This window comes from Sardina pilchardus, chromosome 15, assembly GCF_963854185.1.
Source record: "Sardina pilchardus chromosome 15, fSarPil1.1, whole genome shotgun sequence".
NCBI lineage: Eukaryota > Metazoa > Chordata > Actinopteri > Clupeiformes > Clupeidae > Sardina > Sardina pilchardus.
This window is the reverse complement of record NC_085008.1, coordinates 17,888,782-17,914,824: the sequence shown is the minus strand read 5'-3', so window position 1 is coordinate 17,914,824 and position 26,043 is coordinate 17,888,782. Positions and strand designations below refer to the sequence as shown.

Below are 26,043 nucleotides of genomic sequence, written 5' to 3'. Positions count from 1 at the left end.
ATGAGATAGGCCTACCATAGTCTGGCTATCATCGCCGGCAGGCCTGGCAGGGTTCACTCCGCCTAGAGATAGGCTACAATAATTTCTTCGAGATCTGATCTCACTGATCAGTTGAATAAGATGTTGGGCGAGAAACTGATCCTTTGTATCTCTCTATCTCTCTTTCAGGTCCATAGTTTGCCCTTGGGCCCATTTGCTGTCTCAAGATGTATCTGGAGAACAAGGGCAACCTGGAGATCGAGATGTCCCAAGCGGGCGCTCCGGGTCAGCAGAGTCGTGCCGGGCACAGGAAGTCCGAGGTCATGGCGGGGAACTTTGACGAGCTGCGTCTGCTGGAGGGCTTCTCTGACCGCAGGGAGACCCAGAAGCTGCTGCAGGCGGCCGCCATGCCACCAGGGCACTGTGCCATCTATGCCAACACCCATCAGGAGGACAGGTAAGATATATACCGTATGACCCAACACTGACAAAGGGATTTATACACAGGCTGTTCACGGTCACAACACAACGCCACGCCACGCCACACAACACAACACAACACAACACAACATCTTCTAATGCACTTTCTAATAATGACTATTTGTTGCATGCTCTATGAAACAGAAAGCGTAGGCCTATGATTTTTCATGTTTTTTTTACATTGGTAGGCTATTTCCTTGCATTGGGCATGGTTGTCCATAAATAAAAGCATCTACACAAATAGGTAAAGGACAATGACAAGGGTTTTAGATTAAAGGCCTTTGAACAGCATAGTACATTTACAGCTATTCTCTATTGACTTTGGTCAAGGACTTGGTTATGCAAAATGTTTCTTCCTTTCTCCTGCTCTCTGCCTTTTTGGGTGTTTGAATTGATAAAGGTGCGATAAAAATGGATGACGCTGTATGAAATTGAAATGTGGAATTCTGTAGATAATATAAACCTGTATTCCAGCCAAGGCAAATTGATTGCCAAATTGGAGCCCATTGACTTTGGATGGTCCAGAGGGGGCTGGGTATGGGGTGCTGAACTCATTAGAGCCTTTCAGGGGCCTGGGTTGGTGTTGGCCCTAGGCGCGCCTTTAGGCTGGGTCTATAGGGCCTGCTTGGTCCCCATCATAAGGGATTTGAGGCATAAAATAACTGGTTATAAACACCTTAAATAGGCCTGAGCCTCTCGTGCAGAGTTACATTATCCCAGGGTTGTGTCAGTGGACAGTAGTGTGTGTGTGTGCATGTGTGTGCATGTTTGTGTGTGTGTGTGTGTGTGTGTGCGTGTGTGTGTGTGTGTGCGTGTGTGTGTGTGTGTGTGTGTGTGTGTGTGTGTGTGTGTGTGTGTGTGTGTGTGTGTGTGTGTGTGTGTGTGTGTGTGTAAGGGGATAAAGTTGGAATGTTTTGGATTAGAGTTGCCTTCATTTTAGGGTCAGTACTCAAGAATGAAAAGAGGACTTGGACTTGGACTGAATATTATGTCTGGGTGTGTGTGTATGTGTGTGTGTGGCTGAATGTATGGTGTTATTTGTGTGAAAATGTGCCAATCTCTGTGTGTTTGTATTTTTCAGAAAGATATGGATGAATGATTCTCTCTCTTTCTCTCTCCCTCTCTCTCTCTGCATGTGTATGTGTGTATCTGTGTCTGTGTGTACAGTTGAGTGTGTGAATGTATGTGGTCTCCTAATCTCAAGCCTATGGCTGTGACGTCAAAACAAAGCTTAGATGAAGTGGAATGTGCGGCTGAATGGCAAACATGCACGTGACGGAGTCGTAACCAGTCATGAATGAAAAGCATGATCCTCTGTCTTCTCCTCCTGGGAGGTTCCTCCCCTCTCTCTTAATCCAGCCCTCTGATTGTGTCTGTCCGCCATCTCGGTCACTGGATTGTGCTTCAGTCCCTCCTGCCTCCTCTTATTCCCCGCAGTCTCTCCATTGGTTCTGATCATCTGCTGTCCTTGCTGCTAGTGGCCAGTGTCGTATTGTTAGTTAGTGTGCCGCTGTTGTTGATTGGTGGCGTACTCACACATTAGCATTAGTGTTATTGACCATTGTCCAGCTCCCAGCCCCAAGTCCCATGTCCCCGTCCTCAAATTAGCTGCACATCTGGACTGCATTCATAAGAGGAGGAGAAGAGCCTTCTCTCTCTCTCTCTCTCTCTCTCTCTCTCTCTCTCTCTCTCTCTCTCTCTCTCTGTGTCTCTCTGTCTCTCTCTCTTGATTGTTATGGAATGGAATATGGCAAATCGCATCTCAGTTGTGCAATCGTCTTGAGAGGGGATTACAGTTCCTAAAACACCCAGTCTAATCCCCTCTCTGTCTCTCTGGCCCCAAAATGCCACAGTGGGCCCGGAAAGCTGTGGGTAGCAGCTTTCTACTGTGCCACCCTGACAGCAGTTTGCTGCCCAGACAGAAAGGCCTTTGAGGTCAAAGGGTAGATGTTGAGGTAATCTGTTAAGCAATGCTAGTGTGTTCATTAAAGATGTAACGGGTGTGCTGTGTCGGGCCTGGTGTGTGGATGTTAAAAAGTACTAGTCTTGGAAAAGACATAAAGACTTACTTTAAGAGCCTACACAATGACACAGACAGACAGACAGACAGACAGACAGACAGACAGACACACACACAGACACACACACACACACACACACACACACACACACACACACACACATACCTGGAGACACACACATTCACGTACCTGGAGACACGCACACACACACACACACACACACACACACATTCACATGCCTGGAGACACACACATACACACACTCAGCTAGACTTCCTGGTTGACTTCCAGCTTTCATTTGTTCCGGCCGTTAGCGGTGAACCTGAGGATCAGCAGATTAGCGTGAGAGTTCCTCTGCTAATGAGCTGTCTCTGAGTTTATAGTAAACCCAACCTTGCTTGTGTCCACACACTTCGGCCAAGCCATAATCTAGTGCATGTCTCCCGACATCAGTTCAGATGCCCACCCCAGCGCTAGCTAGCCTGCTCCCCTCTCCCAGCTGTAGAGCACTCAATCCAATTTTCACAGCGTTAGCGCTGAAGAGCTAATGAAATTTGCAGTGTGAACTTCATTGGTTCGGCTCATCATGTAAATAAAGATGTCTGTGACTGGGGAGGTTAGAGAAATGAACTTGAACTTTCCCCATTTCCTCTCTCATTTAATTATGGTCTTGAGTGCCTCTGCCAGGCCGGGTCGATGGCGGCGCCTGTGATTCTCGGAGGAAAATGACATTATAGCTTCATTGTGACTTTCTGGAGTTTTGTTATACTACTTGATTGGTGAATATAATCATAGTAGTCCCAAAAGATATCAAAGACCAATTCAAATTAGTTTTTTTTTTTTCTAAATGAGGCCTGCTGTGTGCAAAATCGTTACTTGCAATATTAAAAGCCATGGAAGAAATGCTATGGATGACAGCTCTGACAGGCTCAGCATGACTGTAGAGGAGAGTGCAGTCTATTGACTGGCTGACAGAAAAATGGATGGTCAAATGAGAGCTGCAGTCCATTACCTGCATGAAACAATAACTTTTGCATGGGTTGGTTTGGTTTGCCTCCACTCCACATAGAAGGAGGTTCATTATCTTTTATGTTTATTTCTGCTAGCGACACCCGGGGAAAAGTTTTTCAGAGATTGGTCCTTCACAGTTTGTTCAAAGCAACTGAGTATGAATATCTTTTGAGTCGCTGTCTCCTATGCTGCTGTGATAGATGTCTTTGTATTACCTTCAGAAACCCACTTGGTAGCAACTCAGTACCAGTTGCTTTTTCAACAAAGTGGACCACAGATTGGTGCATTCTCCGTCCTTTTCAGGTAAAACGAGCAGTTTTAATGGTCTGCCAGGAAAAGATGACTAAATTTTAGGTTCATTAGAAGGCCATAAAATTAAGCACTAATTGATTGTAATGCTTGAAGTGGGTAGCTTCTTGTCTGACGTGAGCCGTAATTTTAGGACTGTAGGGGGATCATTAAGTAGACAGTAAAACGCTCATTAACTTGTTAGCCGTTTGCAGTGTCAGCATTTTTTAAAATTTTCCCCGGCAGAACAAAAGTTTAACCTCAGCAATATGTGAGGCTGCTTCAGTTGAAGACACAGTGGGAAAGAGCCAGAAGCTCTTACTGTACCTCCTTCCTTCCTCGCTGAAGTCCCTGGAGACACTGGGGTTCCTTCGCAGAGAACCGCTGGTTCTGGCCCAGACTCAGCTGAGATCCGGCCCACACACTGACTGCTGCTGTCGGGGAAAATAGATTTCAGTAGCCTATTTTTAAGCACTATTAATAAAAAAGATGTTCTGGCTCACAGTGTGGTGGTGTGTTAAGCCTCCCTTTTCAGTCACCTGCTCAGATGCATGCATGACCTCCTTGTGTGGATCAGGGTGAATTTAATCTATGTTCGGAGAACAAGATGACAGGCTCAACGCATTCATGAACATAAAAACCTTAACAATGCCATGCACCATTTAGGCATTGTAATCATGTAGGCATCATGAAAGTCAGCGTGTATCTGCCAGGTGCCGGTCTTGCTGTGGGAATATTATTGTTTTTTTTGCCCAGTTCCCAGTACCTGTATGGGGGCAACTGTTGTGTTTTGAGTGCCTTATTGTCTGCACTTGTAATCTCTGACTGGGTCAAGCTTTCATTTCATCAGTGTGAGGTGCAGAGGACAGGAATAGCTCCAGAGAGAGGCTGAGAGAGAGAGAGAGAGAGAGAGGGAGAGAGAGAGAGAGTCAGAGCACTGTTGACGGCTGCCGCTGCCGTCGTTGTTGACGCCCTTGATGAGGCGGAGAGCGGGGCGATGGGAGCAGGCGTGGTACATCTGCACACCCCTACATCCACACACACACACACACGCACACACACACACACACACACACAAACACTCACACATACCCCGGGGGCATGTCAAGAGTGTCTGTCCACACAGAGCGCACTCTAATGATTCCCTGGAGAGAGCCATGTCACCAGCGGCTTGTCTACCTGCACAACAGCCGGCCGCACACACACAACACACACACACACACACACACACAAACACACACACACACACACACACACACACACACACACACAGACAGACACACACACACACACACACACACACACACACACACACACATACACACACACACACACACACATACACACACACACACACACACACACACACACACACACACACACACACACACACACACAGACACACAGACACACACACACACACACACACACACACACACACACACACACACACACACACACACACACTCACACACACACACACACACACACACACACACACACACACACACACACACACACACACACACACACACACACACACACACACGCACATGTGAGATGAGCTAGAGCTGAGACACAGAGAGTGCAGTCGTTGGTCTTTTTCCATGCTAGTTGTAAGTTGAATGTAGATTGGATATGCCGTATGCAGTATAAGGTAATTTGATTTACATTTACTGTAGATCTATTTTCAAATATACAGTGAAGAATTTGTATATTTGCCCAGGAATGAGAATAATGTTTGGTCGGTGTATTTGGCAAGTTCGATTTAAGACTTTCTCCATCAGGAACCGGTGAGACACTAAACCCGGAGGGCTGTTAGCAGAGTAAGCCTTCACGTCTCTTTGTGGGCATAGGGGACGCAGCGAAAGGCTTTTCTCTGGCTCTGCTCCACTGGCTCTAAATGAGTCAAGGGCAGCAGTGACCTCTCCTCTTCCTCTGATGCCAAGAGCTTCAGTAATGGATCTTATGTGGCTTTTGCTGGTTCCGTGCCAGTTCAGGGCTCAATACTGTACATTCCTCAGTCAGTTGATTTTTTTGGGGGGTCTGTAGTTTGTACAGGTAAATCCATGCAGGGCGTGGGGGAGCATACTGATGAGGACTGAAAGAGCGAACGCATAGTGTGAGCTAAGAGCTAAGATGAACTAAGAACGAAAGTGCAATTTGTGTTCGTGTTCCTTGCCTGGTATGAAGTAGGGGAGAAGGTCAGTCATTTGTTATTTGTGGACTTGCTGTGCTACGTGTGATGCTACGCAGTATACTGTCAACCATGAGGTGTCAAGATAGAAAGTCATACACACACACACATACACACACAGACATGGACACAGACACAGATACACACACACACAGGCACACACACACACAGACATGGACACAGACACAGATACACACACACACAGGCACACACACACACACACACACACACACACACGTCTGCACTCTCATCCTCATATAATAGTACTGATAGATAATTGCTACTGAAGGGCACTGCATTGTTGCTTACATGTTATTCCTCATTTTTGTAAGTCGCTTTGAATAAAAGTGTCTGCTAAATGAGTAGGCCTACATGTAAATGTAACACACTTACACATTCATGTTATGTTTCCCTTTCAGTCACAGCTTCAGTGTGGTCAGTTTCCTGCGAGGAAAGACAAACCAGGCCAAACACTCAACAGAGAGGTCTCCTCTTCTGAAGCTCTCCCCGGATGATAGGTATGCTGTGCTGATTACTCTCAGTTCTCCCTTTAGAGGACTCATTAAATCTGAACATGAATTAATGATAGACTTTGTATTTTTCTGTGACATGTATGTGACATGGCGACCATGAACAGTCCTTTCATATGAAGTTCTCAGGTGAAATCTTTCAATTTGTCAAGGTGAAACCCATTCATGGTAGAACGGCACTGCACTTTCATCGACCATGAACATTTTTGAATTTCAAATTTGATGAAGGTGAAACTTGAAGTTGTTTCTGACCTTGACATAAGTCAATGAGAATTTAATTTGAATGACCCCTTGACATTTTTATCCCCAAAAAAACTTTGTGGAAGCAAGTTCCTCCATAGAAAGAGAAACCAAGGCCCTCAATCTCTTAAAAAAGTCCTCTTCACACACTTTCTCCTGTTTGCTAGAAAAAAGAAGGAAAAAAAAACATGCTGGGAGGCTTTTTATGGCAAACCATATCCATAATTGCATGTTTTAACATTCAGTAATGGAAAAGACTGACCTTCACTCCATTTAGTGTCCATTGGAGCAGAGGATAATGCAGTTTAGTCAGAATTTTTTTTTTTTTTTGAACACACAGTCTATAAGATGACCCCCATCTCTCAGTGGCCTTTAATTAAACCAAACACACCTGGGCATTAGGGTCAAGGGCACATCCACACAGACTATTGTTGCTGTCTTTGAGTGTAGCCACACAGTCGCTGTGTGAGTAATCTGAATATATGCAGAAAAGCAACACACACTGATCCTGTCTTAGTCCAGAGAGATGCAGTTTTTTCTTTGTAGTACTGTCAAACTCAGTCTCTTGTAGGAGAAACTTGCCTTTGCTATGACAATTATATTACATATATTGATTTGTTCATTAAAAAAAGCATTCAATGTAAGCCTCTAGAAATGATCTGTCGAGCATTTCGAATGCAAGTCTGTCTGCTGAAGTTCATTCATGTCCTCAGAAACCCTTGAAATATTCTTTTATGTAATACTGACCGACTTTTAGCGTCGGAATATTAAGCAGTAGTTTCATACGAGGTCAACACAATCTGACATAGAGGTTGAGAGGATTTTTTTAATGTCTCACAGGTGTGAGCTCTTTTGCTGTAATGTACTTGATCATGTCGGCATTATCACTTCATGTCACAGCCACAGAGCAGGAGAACCATTGGGCATTTCATATTGCTCCTTTCATTTCAATGAAAACGGGGGATGTTCCTGTTTTTTTTTTATTATTACAGAGGAACTTAATGTTGTTTTTGTTGTGGTAAGATGTTTTTGTAGTCGAGTAAAGCTCATGTAATTACCCATAATAAGCTGACATAATTGAAAAAAAACACCTTTTGTTTGGATGAGAAGTGTGGGAAGGAATATTTTGTGTTTAATATAGAACTACTAGGCTTATTATGTGGACTGATTTGTGGTTTATTTACCCAATTTACATTTGATCTGTCTATTTTCTTAGTTTTTAAACCAATATTGTAATATCATCTGTGGAGCACTTAAACATTTCCATTATACGTCTTAACTTGGCCATGCCATTTGATTTGTCTTGGTGACCTTTGAGGTTGAGCTTTGAGTGTTTGCCAAAGAAAGGGCCCAAATTACTGGTTCCAAATACCACAGTCCCCCGGTTATGTGCCCGTGACATTTTACCGTGATGAGGAGTGTGACTTGTCCAGTCTGGCTCTCTGTTTTGCAGCATTACCTACATGACCTTGCACGACCCCAGCTTCCCTGGTGGCGAGGAGTCTTCGCTGGACGGCAGCTCCACCGAGGCCGAGAGGAAGTGCCGCCTGGCCGGTGAGGCGGCCGGCGGTGGCAGTGGTCTCTCCCGCTCCTGGTCCTCGGAGAAGTACGACCTGCTGGACAACCGGCACCTGAACTTCAAGCTGTCCAGCAACGTCCGGTAAGAGCCCGGCGTCTAAACGGATTGGAATGTGTCCAGTCCACACTGGTCTCAGTTGATTGAGAGCACGAAAAATAAGAAATGTTTTTGTGTGTGTGTGTGTGTGTTTGTGTAGAACAATAAAAGTGAGAAGAATAAAGAGGACAAGAAACAGAGTGGGAGGCGATGAGTGAGAACGAGAAAGAGAGAGAGAAACCAACTCAACTCTAAAAAAAAAGACAGTTTTTAACTGGTAGCATATTCTCAGAAGCGCCTGCAATAAATATGATGGGAGTTTCTTGTGTGAGAGCGAGCGTACACACACACACACGCACACACGCACACGCACGCACACACACACACACACACACACACACACACACACACACACACACACACACACACACACACACACTCGCGTGTGAAGATGTTTGTGATTGGAAATGGTGTTTGACAGGGCCATTTTGGAAAGTCACACCAAGAGTGTGCAGAGGAGGCAGGCAGTGTGTCATAAGTGACAGGAGCATTTTGGCACATGATTAATTTAGCTGGGGGAAATGGCTGGAAGAGCCACTGTTGCTTCGCATTTTTAATGTGTCACTTGGTCCTTGTTTACTTTAATTGTCATTAAGAACGTGGTCATATGTTTTGCTGTCATGGATAATGGCTGGATGATTGCTGATCTGTCCATAAATTATGTTATCCTGCTTTTCCCCAACACCCTGATCCCATACATTATGTGGGGAATCTGTGTGTACCCTTCCAGGATGATGAATGCACTCTCTCTTTCACAGGTATGGCTTAAAGGTGTTTAAAACCTTCACTATCTTCATCATTGTGGTCCTGTGTTCGGTAAGTCCTCTCTTCCCTATGGTAGACTTTTGAAAGACACATTACATTTGGATGCCTCACAGGCCTGATACCAGTCACAAAGTACACACTAAGCTTTCTGTAAGTCAAAAGAAGAAGAATTATTACTGTATTTGGTCGTAAAGCTTCTGTACCTTTTAAATTAATTATTGTATCGTTTTTATTTGTACTGTATGTTGCATTGGACAAATAGCATAACCATAACCATAACCATAACCTTACAATAAAGATAATACTTGATGTATCTGTGTGTAAAAGTGTGAGACGTTAGTTAAACGTTAGTTTAAGATGAAATTGAAATTCTGTGTGAGTTGACTGTGAATGAGTTTCCCTGTCTCTGCTCTGTGTGTTGTCAGCTGTTATTCAGCATGTACCCTGATCGAGAGAACCCCTGGACGATGCTGGCCGTCTCCTCCACAGAGAGCTACTGTATCCTCCCATAGCCTGTAACGCCCAGCGCTCTTATTCACGTCCTGAAGGGCCAGACGCAGGCTCAGCTGCAGCACAGGTGCCTGACAAAGGCGATGTCCTAGCTAACTGCAGAGTTTGAGACGAGTCTGGCTCACGTCTGGCCCGGGCCCGTCTTTGCTTTGGCACAGAATCAATAGGGGTGAATTCATCCTAGTACGTTGTTGCTTGGCATTGTGTTGTCATTGTTGTCCAATGTAAAACCACTTTCACATATATCTCAGAACCTGCATTGTGATGATCTGAGATAGATGTGCTTACCTGAAAATTCACCTGAGGAAGGTCTACATTTCTGAAACGCTGTGAATAAATGTTAGGCATGCGTAATGGACAGTGTGCGAGATTTTCTCCATATCGATGTGCTTACCACCATTATTTTTTGCCAAACAATTGCATATCAAAACAGATGCAGTCATTGTTGAAGCCCTTGCCATGCCACCCTCATACAATGTTCCCCCTCTAAAACAGACCAAACTAATGGAGGATTAGTTCATAAGTGCACCCAAACATCTGATGTTATGTTTCTTGAGCTTTGGCGTCTCACAGCTATGAACCTGACAGATTTCCGTGGCAACTCCCAGCTGAAGCTACAGATGGGCGGGCCGTTTCTGGCCCGGGCTGAGGGCATTCCCACGTCCGGGGACTACATCCTCGTCCAGATCGAGCAGACCGAGGAGGTGGGGCCTCGTAGGAGGCGTGCACAGCAGGTCAGTGACCTTTTGGCCCTAAACCAACTGACCAGTCACATCCAGCGTGCCCATGTTGACCAGTCACACAGACAACACCACATGCAGTGTACCCCCCTCTAGTTAAAAATTAGCAACTACATTTCACACGTTTAGTACCGGTATCATTTTCACTCAGTGTTCTGAATCTCCCAGCATTTACCAGTTGAATGTACTGGGCACATGTAGAAGATGCATCATTAATACCAATGGCTAATTTGTACGTTGGATATTGTGGTAATATTTGCCGGGGAAAAAAAAAACGGCACACAGATCACATAATTGCAGCGGAATATTAAACCTTCTCCCCTGCTCTACCCTGACTGAGTGCACATTGAAATAAATGAATCTCTCCAATAAGCCCGAAGCCCCCACCGCGTTCAATTCATTGAGCCCAACCTCTCCCACAGGTCGTCTATAATTGGAGCATCCCCCTGCACTCTCAGCGGAGCGACCAGATCGTTAGGACGAGGACATTTGAGATGCTGAGCAGGTACGGCCCCATCATCCGCTCCCGCCACACTGGGCAAAAAACTCCATCGAGTGTATTAAAAAAAGGCAAATGCTTTGATGTCTCTGTCTCTCCCTTCCCTTCGCAGTGGGCCCCAGCCAGTAGCCATTAGCTGCTATGGGCCAACTGCTCTGTATTAGCGCGGATATAAACTTAATGAGTTATGATAGCAGGTTACTTTAAATGGGGAATTTTATTGCTCTCATAATGCTGTCATCTTAACACCCAGAGAAATGAAGGGGAGATAATGTTTCCCATTCGATTAAAGTTTCACGGACTTCGCTGAGTTACTTTAATGCTGCCCGCTTGTCAGGGAGCCGAGCGCGAACCGGAACTTTCTGTCGGTTGGTTAGGTGTCGGTGAGGAGGCTTGTGGAAAGCTGTCCAGTCTAATCCTAGTTTGTTCACACTTCCGGGTGTATTCATAATGCCCCCTCATGTGGAAAAGCTCAGCATAGATGGAACCGTGCCAGTTAGGTCCACAGCAAAGCCTGACCTCTATGTGTATAGTAGTCCCCAGACACCAAACACTGCCCACACAGCTTGATACGTCTGAAGGAGGCCAACTGGACCAGTGTCCAGACCTGCTGTAGGCTGAATGTCGATATGAATGTGAATGTGAATGTGAATGGCATTGTGTGGCCATTTTCCTGAACATGGATTAAGCCTAGTGCTGCGCTTCTTTCAGTAGAGATTATCATTGAAGATTCTTATTATTATGGAAGTGAAAAGTGTGAATGAACTTGTGAATGTAGTTTAAATCAGAAATCCCCTCTGCCTGGCACCCTGCTGTGCCTGTGGCCAATCACTGGGTCCCAGCTTCCCACCCGCCACCCCCCCCAGCGGAGCCTCTCCCTGAGGGCGTGGCATCCACATCTCTCCTGATCTCCTGGCATTGACAGGACGGAGGCAGCTGAGCTGTGCCGAGTTGAGCTGAGCCGAGCGACTCCTGCTGTAGATTGCGTGGGTGGGTGCGGGTCCCCGGCTGATATGAAAAGATGCAAATCGGCGGGCGCTCTGTCCGTAATGAGTGCGGGGAACACAGGGCTCCGGCCTTTTGTCCCCAGGCCAATATCCGCTATCACTGGGCTGGAGCCGAGATGTGATTAGACAGACACACTGACTTTCTTTCTCTCTCTCTCTCTCTCTCTCTTTCTCTTTTTCTCTCTCTCTCACACTCTCTCTCTCTTTCTCTCTCTCTCTCACTGTTTCTCTCACACTCTCTCACTCTCTCTCTTTCTCTCTCTCTCTCACTCTCTCTCTCCCACTCTCTCTCCTTCTCTCTCTTTCTCTCTCTCTCTCTCTCTCTCTCTCTTCCAGTTCTCCGGTGGTAATCACGGTGCAGGCCTTTCTGCTGGACAGCCAGGTGGTGCCCCTCTCCATGACTCACCAGGCCCTCTTCGCTACCGTGGAAACGCAGGTGCTCATGGCTGGAATCATCCTGGCTGGGGTCTACGTGCTCATCATCTTCGAGGTAAAAATCCCACCACCACCACCACCCGCACCCACCACCTCCACCTGCACCACCACCCCCCTGAGTTCTAACATCCAGCATCCAGCCTCACCTCCAGCTGTGGTCCAGGCTGTGGCTGTTTGCTCTGCGCGGCGTTGTTGCCTCGCCCTTTGTTGACAGACGCCGGTGTTATTTACTCACGAGAAAGTTCATCCCCGGCCCGTACCGTTCGCCGAGCACTATTATTTATCTCGTCCGCCTACGTGTTTGTGTTCTCGCGGCGGAGGTGCGTGGGTTTACACACACGGCTCCAGCCGATGGCCAATTATAAACCGTGTGGGGCTATTTATATCATAGCCCAGATCACAGCGGGTAAAAAGTTCCCTCTCCACGCAGCCGAGCGAAATGCCCGGAGAGAAGCTGGGTCTGTTTGGCTCTGAGATGACGACGAGCTATTGACATATTGGAGGAAACTGCTGAGCTGTAAAGAAACATGGTGTCTCTAAACATGAAGAGGCACCTTGACTAAGTACAGAGAGCAGAGGGAACAATCCGTTTCAGGAGAATTAGTCTTTGTGACACTCTCAGATGATCTCTAGTCAGATGCAAAATGGTCTCTATGTTGGTGCCAACGTACAATAGCATTTAGCAAAGCAGATGAATTTGGGTTTTACACGATGGAAAATAAGATGTCTGTAAGTCAGATGCCTGTTAAAACAGAGCTCTCCATATCTGCTTTTAATGCTCAGAGGCACTGTCTCCTACTCACCACTAGAGGTCACTGATCCCTCTGATGCGGAGAGAGCCGTTCTCCCCTCGCTCTGTGTAGAGGCTTTGCCTGGCAGGCTTCTCGAGAGCACGGCCGTGGTCAGTCAGACGTACTGTCCACTTCGCCTTAGACGGTGGCCATGCCCGGAGCTCCCGGTGTCAGTGCGATGCATTAACACTGAGCTGAGAATGATGAAAGGGTCCTGCGCCGAAACCGAGAGATGAGTTCAAGACCGATATTGATTTCTCCCGCTCTTTTTTTTCTTTTTTTTGAGTCTCCTTCCCTCTTTCCCTTCCTCTCTCCATCCCTCTCTCCCTCCATCCCTCTCTCCCTGCATCTCTACAGAGAGTAAGTCAGTGCCCTTCCATTCAGGCGCACAGAGCTGAATTTCACGTAATTACATTAAAAGCCCATGTGTGCCCTTCTCAACCAGAGGTCTGAGGATGTTTTTTTCCCCAACCACTGCACAGTGCAGAGACAGCTGGACACAAGGACTCATTTCAATGTGCGAGTCTGAGTTGCTTGGCTACTGTACATCTGCAAATAAAAGCAGATAGGAAAATCCATCCTTTTTTTATTAGAGCTTCCGAAAGTGGATAGAAGGACAAACTGTGAATGGAAGTATACAAACAGACCGCCTAGTCTCACAGACACAAGCGAGCATCTTCCCGAAGCTTTTAATTGTAGGCCTGCCTAATTAGCGGTACATCCTTTGTGACTGCTGAGCAGTAGATCTTCTTTTCAAGGATGTATACCCTTGGTGGATGCCCACGTGAAAAAGAAAACCTTGAGTTTGTCTTTTTGCAGTTTTGGAACGGGCTTTTTACCCCCACACCCCCTCTCCTTTTTTCAGAAGGCTCCTGTGTGACAACAATGTATTATCTGACGCCTGGAGAACCGAGAGAACGGTGGGGTACTCCATGTTCTAATTATTCCTGTTTGTTCTTTGGGGAAAACGTGAGGTGCCGTACAGTCCCGTAGTCCGTAATTAGGCCATTGTGAAGGAAGAGAAGGCTGATGGGCTTTTGTTAAACACATTACGACAGTCGGAAAGTTTCCACATGCTCCAGTTTTGTTTCACTTAACTCTCTCTCTCTCTCCGTCATATTGCGAAGAACAATGGGGATCTTCACCTTTTCTTTCTCTGTTTCTGTTTTTCCCTCTGCCTTCTTCTGCTGCTATCTCTTTTCCACGGACACACACGCATTTGCACACACACACACAGGCACAGGCATACACATACAGTATGATATGGACATTTGCACATTTGCTCTCCCTCTTTCTTTCTCTCTCTCTTTCTCTCTTTCTCTCTCTCTTTCTCTCTTTCTCTCTCACTCTGTATATTTCTGTCTTTGTGCCTGGCTGAGACACAATTAGAGCTTCATAACCTTTGCATTCTTCTGTTTAAGACCATGACAGACCTGACTCCTCTTGTCCTCTCTGATGCTAGAGTAAGGGAATGGCTTGCGTTTTAAGACCCTGTAAGACCCCTGACTCTACTAATTGCCCTTTCCCCCACTTCAATCCGACAGACTTGCCCTTTCATTTCCATGTGTCTCTAAGCAAGTGTTGTTATTGGGCTCCGGAGGTTTCTTTGGCATGGCGGTCGGTCCGAAAGCCTCCAGCCCCTCAACCCAGAAACACTTCCAACCCTTCAGTGTGCAGTTGGTGACCTAGTTCTTTGCTTCTTTTTTTTCTTTCTTTTTCTTTTTGTGTGTGTGTTTCCATGAAATAAAGATGGCGGGGAAGCACCCGGGCTTTTCTATTTTCTGCCCGATCAGGCAGACATGTTCTCCACCACGCTCAATGTTTCATGACCAAATGCATCATACATGATTGTAGTATACGCTTTCTCTTTGTGGCTATCCCAGTGGAACGGGGGGATTTAGTGAAATTCACCTTGAGCGCTGTGCATTGCGTTGATAAATTAAAAAAAAAAACGGAAAAAAAACCCAACTTCCTCCCTGATTTCAAAAGACTTCAATAACAAGACCCCACGTACAGTACTGTACCTTTGAAACATACAGTACTGTAACAGATCGTATAATGGACTTGGACGCCGGTGGCTTAGCATGTGTCCCCGCTGAGCCCTCTTCCCATCCTAAGGATGATAGGGCAGGTTTGGGAGAGCGTTCCATCTGTTCCTGTGCTAATGGTGCTTAGGGGACAGGTTATCAGGCCCTGCAGGGGGTAATGAGAGTGAAAGGGGGAGGTGGCAGACCAGCCTGGACGGGAGCAGCTTTTCCCCTCATCCTGGTGCTAGAAATGGTGGTTCGCTCCAACAGCCACTTGTGTGACTTCTGTCTGCTGCGGTGTACACTATGTTTCTTTTGAAACATAGTTATCCGTTACGAATAAAGGCTGAAGAATATCGCCCCTCTGGGTGTGTGGTGCTCTTTAAATCGGCACCTCTTGAAATTGGCAACTCTTTAAATCGGCTCCCGTGGAATGTTCTTTCGAATGTTAAAAAAAAAAAAAAAATGGCGCACTGCTATTTGCAATTCAGATGGTCACTCAGAGAGCTATCTATTAAACATGCGACAGGGTGAGGCGCATATTGGTTTGGCCACAGGACAGGTAGCAGCAGGGGTAGTCTATGATCGTGACCATGCCGGCTTGAATACTCAGTGCCCGCGGTTCATGGCCTGGACTGGCCCGGACTTGTCCGATCTCACACTTAACACCCTCTGTGCCATGGTGACAGTCCAGTGTCCCTTTTAGATATGGATTGATGTCCACAGGGTGCCTTCGGTGTGAGAAAAATATGTGTATAAATACACACATTATATGCTACATAACACATACATAATACATACATAAATACAGTATATGGGCTTTATATATGCATGTCCCCAACCAGCAGGGCGACAGATGTAGAAAACACTGGCAGTATAAAAGGCAATTGACAGTGGGAATTGTGACTATGAATAGGAACAGGGCATAAAAAATACATGGAATGCACAGAGTATGGAGGAAGACGAAATCAAATTTGTATGAAATGTATATCATTATGTTTAAACTGGAGTCATGCTTCAAGTTACAGACCATACACATACACGAAAAAATTCTAAATGTGAAACTCACCGCAGCCTCATTGTCAATTAATTGTGTTTTGAACGTGGGCTTGTGGGGGACCGGGGCAGGCAGGATGTACCTCGCAATCACAGCATTACCTGAATTGCTACCTTCACGGGCGGGAAATGACAGGGAGACTCAGACGAGATGTGCCTCCGAGGGGCTACTCTCATTTGCCAGCGGGGCCCTTCACCGCGACACCACCTCCCTCTCCTCTCCTCTCCTCTCCTCTCCTCTCCTCTCCTCACCTCCTTTCGCGTCGTCTCGTTTCTTCTCTTTTTCTCCTCCCCCTTCCCTCTCTTGCACCTCTCTTTGATTGCTGTGTCTGGTAATGAACCCGTGCCACTGTCACCTACTGCTAAATAAAGCACGGAGTGTCTTCTTCCCTTCTCCACTCCCCACAATGAAAGTGGTGGTGGTGGTGGTGGAGGTGGTGATGGAGGTGGTGATGGAGGTGGTGATGGAGGTGGCGGAGTCTCTGCCTGTCAGTGCGGTCCTGGGTCAACGCGCTTCATCAGAGGGAAAATTGCCAGAGAGCCCCCGGTGCACACTGTTCCTCCGGAGCTTTGTCTCACGGAGTTGGGTGATGACGGTGCTCGGAGCCCCAAACTTTTGGGAACAATGAGCGGGCGCGGAGCGTCGCGAGGGGGGCTGCCCGCACTGTTAGCTGCTAATTACGGTCATTTCGCTCGACAATGGGCCTCCGGCGTAATCATATCTTTGGAAAAAATACTCCCGCTCAGCCTGGGAGTAATGTTTTTTTTTTTTTTTTTCATATTTCCTCAATCTTTTTTCATCGCCCCTTTTCCTGTCTTTTTCTCAGTCTTTTTTTTTCCGCCTCTGTCTTGATGAAGCCAGTCATTTCTCCCTGGGGAAACATGCCCCGTGCTTTCACTTCTCCAGCGCTGGAACCACTTACAGGAAAATAGGCCTTTCAAGTCTCCAACAAACCCCTTTACTATATCATAAAGCCGGGCGAATCAGGACACCTTTTCAGGGGAGCATAATAACGCCGGTGACATAGTGTGACGTGCTGTGTGACTGGCCGCTCTACCAGAGCATAGTCCACCGTGTGGATGGGTCTATAGAGATAGCCTATGTGTTTGAAATCCCATTTCCCTCGCGGTGCATAATTCATCCAGCCTCCCAGTAACTCATCTGGTAGTGCATGGTGCCTGAGCGGGCCAGGGTTTGAGGGTCAAATTGCCTTAAGGCGCTTGCGCGGATATGTTCCCCAAAGCCTTGCACTGCATCGTGAGGTTCTTTAGATAAAAGCATCTGCTGCTGATAAAAGACTAAAGATTGGCCCACAAGGGGGGTCTCCATGGTAGGCATCAGGGGAGCTCTTATGTTATGTTGTTTTTGTTGGTGTTCAGGTAGGGAACTGAGTAAAGTTGCATACAGTAAGAGGAACATCTTGAGTTCCTTGTGTAATGCGCAGTCCATACGTACTGTACAGTACATACAAGCACACTTGCACATATGTACATCCAAAACCATGCACTCTTAACCATTTTGTCAGTATTAAGTTCACCCTTGTAGGGCTGTGTGTATAGAAGGTCATGCCCATGTAATGCAGTGATTTGTAAGAATAGTAGGATGCACTCATGATATGTGGGTCTTCCTGTCAGCTGGCGTAACTGTTTGCTGTGTACATAAAAGTGGATGCCCGCGACCATGCAGTAGAGTGCAGTGTCGCTAACGGACTGTTCTGTTCTGTTCTCTGTCTTGTCTCCGTCTGCAGATCGTCCATCGGACACTGGCGGCCATGCTGGGATCCCTGGCGGCCCTGGCGGCCCTGGCCTTCGTCGGAGATGTACGGCTTCTGCTCGTCTGTTACTCGCTGATAATGACTCCACTCTTGATTGCAAGCGATGAGCTTTTGGAGACTTATCAATTAGCCATAAAAACCCAGATAGCCATTACGTCTCAATAGCTGAGAATGAGAAAGAAAGAGAGGGAGAGAGAGAGAGATGAAGAGAGGGGGGATAGAGAGAGGCATTCACGTTTCATCATTAAGGCCGTGGAGAGAGTGGGCTTATTTTACTCGACTGCCTGGAGAATGCAATTAAGCACATGTGAGATTGGAGTGTGCATATGTGTGTGTGTGTGTGTGTGTGTGTGTGTATGTGTGTGTGTGTGTGCGTGCGCGCATGTGCGTGTGTGCGGGGGTTGGATGGGGTGCGTGGGTGGGGGGTGGCTTAGCTTTAGTCACATCGTATTTAATGCAATCATAAACAAAAAAAAAAAAGATTTGAAACAACAGCTCCTTTTCTCTGGTCCACTCGAGCCAGAGGATACGGCTACGTTTCATGATGAATGGTTAATCCTGAGCAGAGTGGGCTCTTTCAGCTGAACTGCTGGCCAGTGAGAGATTTGAAAACTCGCTGACACCCCGGAGGCAGCTAATAGACCATTAAACTTAGAACAAGAGCAGTATGAGTAATGAGCGAAACTTTGGTCCCTGTTGCATTGTCTAGTGAGTTCAGAGAGAGCCAGCTGGTAATTACTCTGAGACCAAGAGGACAGAGTGATATTTATTGGTGGTCTCGCCCTCTGTCTTTCTCTCTCCTCCCTCTCTCTCTCTCTCTCTCTCTCCCTCTCTCCCTCTCTCTCTCTGTCCCTCAGAGGCCCAGCCTGATGACGGTGGTGGAGTGGATCGACTACGAGACCCTGGCTTTGTTGTTCGGGATGGTGAGTTGAGACCTCCTCGTCGTGGCACGCGTCTCTTCCTCCACTCTAAATATATGCTTTCCTGTGAAGTGCTGCTGTCAGGGCACTTGTCAAGCCGCATCCTCAGCATCGCAAACATGAAACGAATCCCATTCACCTTCAAAGAGAAAAAACAAAAGAGGATGGGAGAAAGGAAAAAAAAACACAACAAGGCCTGTGATATTGTTTAACTCGAGCGTGCGTATGCGTTCGTGTTTCCCCCCCCCCCCCCCACTCATCTCTGGCACCGAAAAGCAACAAGCACGTCGCTCCACCAAAGCCTCCCCATCCTCTCATGTCTTACTGCGAGAGCCGATCTCTTCGAGGTCCCGATGTGTTTCAAAGCCTGTCTCCATGGCAACACGCCCGTCCAATCACTCCTGATGCAAAGTGGCGATGACTACATGCTAAAAGTAGTTACGCGAGAGAACCGGAGCAGAATGAAAGCCAACGCGCCTCCACCCGATTCTCCACGCGCTCGCTGATCCAGAAGCAGCCCGAACAACAATTGCACAGAATGAGATTTATAAATATGATTTGAAAAATGGATGAAATTTCAACTTTTCTCGTTTTTCCGGCTCGGAATGGCGATAGACAACAGGATGTGTGCTGCTCACTGTGTGCCAACCCATCAGGGATTAATCCCTGTGCTATAAAGAGGAAGTCAGCATGATTCGTGAACATGAAAAAAGGCCTGAAAACTCAGAATAAAAGAGGACAAATTGCTTTTATTTAATTAATTAGGACATTTAAGAGAGTTTTTTCTAATGTCTTTCCTGTTTCGAGTATTGCTTTTATTTTCAGACCAATACCCTTGTGGCTATGCTCTCTTGAGAGGACTTGTAAATGGGTAGTTAAGAACATAACAAGCTCTTTCTTTGTCCCACTTTTGAAGTTTCCTCAACAAACCCTCACTGTGTGAGAGTACAGTTTGTTTTTTTCAAGGGTCTTATTATTTCTTTTGTCACATTTTGCCTTTCAGATGATCTTGGTGGCCATATTCTCCGAGACGGGCTTCTTTGACTACTGTGCCGTGAAGGTAAACTCATCGCCGTGTCCTTGCGTGAATGGGTTTGATTTGTGTCTCCAGTCTCAGGCCAGCCTCTCGCTTGAGGCTCCTCTGCCGTCGTGCGTCCTCAGTGACGAAAGCCTCCGGACATGGCCGTGCTTCAAGGACTGGACAGAGTTACACACATCCCAGAATGCATCCTTTACGCTTGATGAGGATGCACTTAATCTCACATCCAAGCAAACCACGTGTGCCGATGTTTCTTAAAACGCTCATGTTTATTCCGTAGTGGAAGAAACTCTGTTGTTTATTACGTTTGCCGTGTATAGGTGAGGTCTTGTATGCTGCTGTGCCCAGCAGGCCTTGGAGCAAATCAGCTATCAGTCATTTCTCCCTCAGGCTGGGGGAGCGGTCATGTTAAAAAGTGATTTATCTGAGACCTCACGGGGAGATATCGAGGCCCCGCGAACGGTTGCTAAACGAAATTAGCGCGAACAAATCTTTTCAAGTGCTATAAAAATGCCCATGAATCATAGGAAAGCGGGCCACCGGACGTGACAGAGACGTGCATCATTCTGGACTCCTAACAGGCGGTGTGTGTGTGTGTGTGTGTTGGGGGGGTGGCTGAAGGGCGTGTGTGTGTGTGTGTGTGTGTGTGTGTGTGTGTGTGTGTATGGGATGGAAATCCCGTTAGGATGCTGTTAAGTGGCCTCTGAACCCTGCCACGTGAAACCCTCGTGCAGAATTAATGGCAGGCGGCGCGGGGGGAGCGAGTGAGTGCCTGACACCTCCGTCCTTCAGGTAACACACGGGCCGCCTCTCTCTCTCTCTCTGTGCCGTAGAACGCCATCTGAGAGGGGGTTGGTGTGTGTGTGGGGGGGGGGGGGGGGGGGACTCATGAATACGAAGCCCCTCTCTCCACAAGGTCAGGCACTCTGAAATTAACATATCAGCTCAAAGATGACCTTCCTGTCCAAAGTCCAAGTGCCTCATTCTCATCTGAGGGAAGGCACGCACACCTGTGGTCTGCGTCTGAACTGAACGGTAATGGGGGCCTTGTGTTCTGCAGAGGGATTGGGGTGACCTGGCCGAGGTGTTTGCGCCCTCATAGGGCCTTGTGTTCTGCAGAGGGATTGGGGTGACCTGGCCGAGGTGTTTGCACTTTCATGGGGCCTTGTGTTCTGCAGAGGGATTGGGGTGACCTGGCCGAGGTGTTTGCGCTTTCATGGAAGTGCTCATATTCCGGCAACTCTCAGTACTGTGTGAGCCTGACTGTGAGCCTCTAGCCATTTGTTAGAGGAGAGCGACTAAGTTTTCTTTTAGGGGAGTATACTCAGTTTGTGAGTGTAGTCGAGCGAATGAATACACCCTGATTGCAAGCGTGTGTGTGTGTGTGTGTGTGTGTGTGTGTGTGTGTGTGTGTGTGTGTGTGCGTTCAGTCCCTGATTGCTACCTTTTCGATTAGGGCCAGGCGACGTCGTAGGGTAGATGTAACACCCCCATAATGGCACTTGATTACGCTGATTCCTGACAGCTAAGTTAATGTCTCTATGGAGATGCCCTCACACCAGCAGTGGTCTCGTTGCTGGGGCTCGCTTCTCTCTGGAAGGTTCTGTGGGTCGGAATTAAACAAATTGGAGCGTCAACGCAGAGTTACGGCTGCCTGGCTGCTCGCTGGCAACTTTTTTTGCATGGCAACTAAAGAAAAGCAGTTGAAATCAAGAACATGAAACAATAATTTGCTACCTTTCCTACCAGTCTTTTGGGGATTAAAATGTTTTTTTTTTCCTTTTCTTGTCATTAATGAGATTTGTTTGAATGTTTCCCACATAATTGCTTTTGTTGATCAAATTAAATCGCTGATAACATGAATTGTCAGAACAAAGGGGGTGGGGGGTAAAAAATAAGTGAACAAAACAAAAACACAAATATTACGGCTAAAATATCCCATCAGATCCGAGCAACCACTGCTTTTATAGTTCCCCACTAATTGGTTTTGAGTAGAACGAACATGGTCAAGGCACAAACAAGCCACCCAACTCGCTGCTGTTGTTTATTGTGCTCCTAATTTTGGGTGACGTGTGGTGTATGTATTCAGGGCTCATTCTTCATTGCTGAAGCGGCTGGCTAATGACCGATCCCCCCCCCCCCCCATTCTGCTCTCGCAGGCCTACCAGCTGTCCCGGGGCCGAGTGTGGCCCATGATCATCATTCTCTGCCTGATCGCCGCCATCCTCTCTGCCTTCCTGGATAACGTCACCACCATGATGCTCTTCACGCCGGTCACCATCAGGTACTGTACGCAGCCGGGCCACAAGTCACTTCATTTGCTCGCTTTATTTTATATATCACGTTTATACTGGAAAAACATAGACGTGTTGTTGTGCCAAAATGGTTTTCACTCAAGGTGAATGGAAATAAAATAGCTAAAACATTCAAAAGAATGGGACATTGAATGAGTGAATGAATGAATGACAAAATACAGTAACACAAATTGTGTGAAAATGACAAAGCAATCCTCCATCATTACACTAGCTTACAACTGCGTAGGGTGGGGTATGCATGGTCTGGAGGTGGTTGTAAGTGCAATAAATAGAGCTTGTAAACCATAAGCTCTTGTGGGTTTTCATTCTAGGGATTAACAGGGGAACATGCACACACACACACACACACACACACACACACACACACACACACTACAGTTGTCACAATATCCAAATTATCACTTCGACACAATATCTGCAATAAATATCTTGATGTCAATACTGAAACGATATGTACTGTAGTCAGAGACTAAAACATCATGTTTGAACATCTTCACCACAGTCTGTAAGTAGGCTGAACTTAAAAGATCACTGTTGTTAATTGCTTTGTCACCAAAAAGTTTGTTTGCTACAGTTGTATATAATTGTCTATAATTTGAAGACATATGCTTGAGCATAATTATGTTATTTATCACATTCGCTAACCTGTCATTCTTCTTGCACGAGTCAGCATGTCTCTAAGGTGCTTTGCCGAGTTCGATGTTTGCCTCTCTTGGTCTAAATTGCCTTGAAATTATTTTTGTTTGGTTTTTAGTTATGTTGTGTATGTGGCCTTGCTATCGCTGTCAATAGTTACAGTAGTTACTGTATAGTTACACTTACATTCTGAATCAACTGTCATGGTCTTACTGCACAAGCAGGCAGGCCAGTGAACAATGAATCACAGTAGTCCAGTTTGGAAAGAACCATTGCCTGACCTGTGCAAGAAGTTGTGTGGCATTTTGTGTCATATACAGTAAGATCTAAACAAGCCATGCCATGCTATAGCCATGCCTCTCATTTGGTCACTGCCATTGAGTTGCTGTGTTTATGAGAAGAAAAAAAAGGAAGTTGTCAAGGCCACTGTGTATGCATGGAGCATGTCAGATAGTGGAAACAGAGCCCTGCCAGCACACACAGGACACAGCTTTTATTTAAACATGCACACACACACACAATCGTATTGTTTTTAAAGGTCGGCATCATGATACTTTTTTAGCGTCAGTGCATTATGCAACACTAACACACGCACATGCACACGCATACGCACATACACACACACACACACACACACATACACACACACACACACACACCTGTCTCTAATTTAATCTGCCGCTCTCGCTCCTCACCCTAGATTGATTAGAGCTGTCAGGCGTGTGCCGCTGGACGAGCGGAATGGAATCCCTGCCCGCTCACCTGCCCGTTCCAAATGAGATTTCTCTCTCACACACACACACACACACACACACACACACACACACACACACACACACACACACACACACACACACACATGGGCCCCCCACCCAGGCCCTCAGTGAGTTTTATTCAGATGCAACAAACGCTGTGCGCGCAGAGGTTGTTCAAATTGATTGCGTTTTTGCAGACTGTGTGTGACCGCACACAATGTTGTCCCATTTGAGGATACTACATCTCATTTTCATTCATACATTCTCTCTCATTCCCTTGCTCTCTCTCTCTCTTTCTCTCTCTCTCTCTCTCTTTCTCTTCCGCCGCTCTCTTTTTTACGGCTTTCCAGTCCTTGCCCTCCCTCTCCTCTGACTCTGCGGGTGGAGCACAGGGCTCATAGCATTTAGATGCTCTTTGAATGCAATTAGGCGCCTGCTTAATAAAAGGAGTTTGTTCCCTGAGAGAGAGAGAGAGAGAGAGAGAGAGAGACAGACAGACAGAGAGAGAGAAACAGAGAGAGAGAGACAGACAGACAGAGAGAGAGAGAGAGAGAGAGAGAGAGAGAGAGAGAGAGAGAGAGAGAGAGACAGACAGAGAGAGAGAGAGAGTCCTGGAGGGCGTTTGGCGCGCAGGACTCCTCTGGGCGGCTAGCTGCCTTTGAGCCTCATGCGAGGAGATGTGAGGTTGCGCTCTCCGTCTCGACGAGCGCCACCCGCCTCATCATTCTCTCTCTCGCTCCGTTTCATTCCATTTTCTCTCCTCTCACCCCCCCCCCCCCCCCCCCAACCACGGAACGTTCTGACAGAGCGGGAGAATGATATTCCGACATAATTAGCCGCTGCCATGTTTTCTGCGAGAGGATAGAGATCATAAGTTGTGTTTAGAGGAAGCTATAGAGAAGCCGTATAGTTCAGTTATGCAGATTCACTCTTAGATAGAATGTGTTGAAAGCAACACAACTTGTGTTTTTCTTTTTTAACACATCTCTGTGTCCTGATAGGGACAACACGGTTTGTGTTGTTGCCAACACGTTCATTTGAGTGTGTTGAGTGTTTTGAGTGTTTTCACTTCGACTCATCTGCACTTTGGCTGCAGGCGCGTAACGCACCTGAAGTAAGTCGTGAGTTTTTTTTGCCGTGCGCGCACTGAAGGTTGAACTCCTTCCTGTGCCCTGAAGGCTGTGATGGAGACACTTCCTCTTGAGAATGAGATGGAGGATGAATAGCTCAGCCCACTTTTCAATATGAATACGTCAGACTTCAGTAGAGTTGGACTGTGTGTGTGTGCGTGTGTGTGTGTGTGTGTGTGTGTGTGTGTGTGTGTGTGTGTGTGTTTGTGTGTGTGTGTTGGGGGTGGGATGTTGTGTGGTGGGGGTTTGAGAGAGTGCAGACAGGCTGGGGCTGCTTTTCATGCCGCTGTGTACACCAATGTCGCCTCTCTCCGCCCGTAGATTTGCTGCCCGTCGCCGGTTTGTCAGCTTTCATCAAACTGTCATTTGTCAAACTGTCTATCAGGCCGCATCAAAGCCTAGTTGAAATGGGTCTGAAGTAACGCGGGTCATTAGGATGAGAACCCTGAATCGAGACGCCCGTGGAAAGTGGCCATTAGTTCAGTCACTTTCAGGAAAGTGTATTTATCTGAAGGACTTCATCAGAAGGAAGGAGAAATCTCTCTCTCCTCCTCTCTCTCTCTCTCTCTCAGAAAGAGATGTATTGCACAGCCTTGGATGTATCGATGAGTCTCACACACAGAGCACGTCTCTCAATTAAGAAAGGGCAATTATAATCGGGAGCGCGGGTCCTTTTGAAGTGGTTTCTCTGCTCGCCCGAGACTTTTATCTGCCGGTGTTGTCTCCTGCGGGCTCTGCGTTTGGCTCCAGTTTCTCCTGCGGCACAGCTGGATATTTACCCATGTAAACTCCACCTAAGTGCCCCGCTTTGGAGCACTGATTGATGTCAGTAGCACCTGGGACGGAGGGGCCCTCGGGTCAGTGGATCAGGATTTAGCCCCCTGTCTGCCCTCAGCGGTTCCGCTCTGGTCCCTGGTATCCGCCAAAAAAAAATAAAAAAAATAAAGGTATTAGTTTGACTTACGGGTTCCCACTTCTGATTGTTCCCATAGTAATTCTATGTCTCTTTGAAGAAAAGCTCTTTTCCCCTCCTGCACTGGTCCCAGGTCAGTAGTGAGGTTCACCCTCCCAGGCCAGGTGGTGGCCCTGCGCTGGTGTTTGTGTGCAGGCTTTGTGGAGCCGTGTGGAAGGTGGCGCGCGTGCCGTGATGGATGAGGGCAGGTCCCCGAGACAGACTCTCTCCACACCTTCCTCTACTCTCCTGTCACCACCTCTGTCTCTC

At 46.9% G+C, this 26,043-nt stretch overlaps 1 protein-coding gene across 1 annotated transcript in view; it reads left to right on the top strand.

The window, feature by feature from the left end:
* The first annotated feature begins 206 nt into the window (after positions 1 to 206).
* Positions 207 to 26,043, top strand: part of oca2 (oculocutaneous albinism II) — an 81,395-nt gene continuing 55,558 nt past the window's right edge. The window contains exons 1-12 of the mRNA XM_062556320.1: positions 207 to 436; positions 6,396 to 6,494; positions 8,200 to 8,406; positions 9,180 to 9,237; positions 9,612 to 9,684; positions 10,270 to 10,430; positions 10,859 to 10,941; positions 12,279 to 12,432; positions 18,000 to 18,071; positions 18,884 to 18,949; positions 19,950 to 20,006; positions 22,145 to 22,269. Of these exons, the coding sequence (XP_062412304.1) occupies positions 207 to 436; positions 6,396 to 6,494; positions 8,200 to 8,406; positions 9,180 to 9,237; positions 9,612 to 9,684; positions 10,270 to 10,430; positions 10,859 to 10,941; positions 12,279 to 12,432; positions 18,000 to 18,071; positions 18,884 to 18,949; positions 19,950 to 20,006; positions 22,145 to 22,269 (1,385 nt within the window). The remainder of the gene's footprint in view (positions 437 to 6,395; positions 6,495 to 8,199; positions 8,407 to 9,179; positions 9,238 to 9,611; positions 9,685 to 10,269; positions 10,431 to 10,858; positions 10,942 to 12,278; positions 12,433 to 17,999; positions 18,072 to 18,883; positions 18,950 to 19,949; positions 20,007 to 22,144; positions 22,270 to 26,043) is intronic.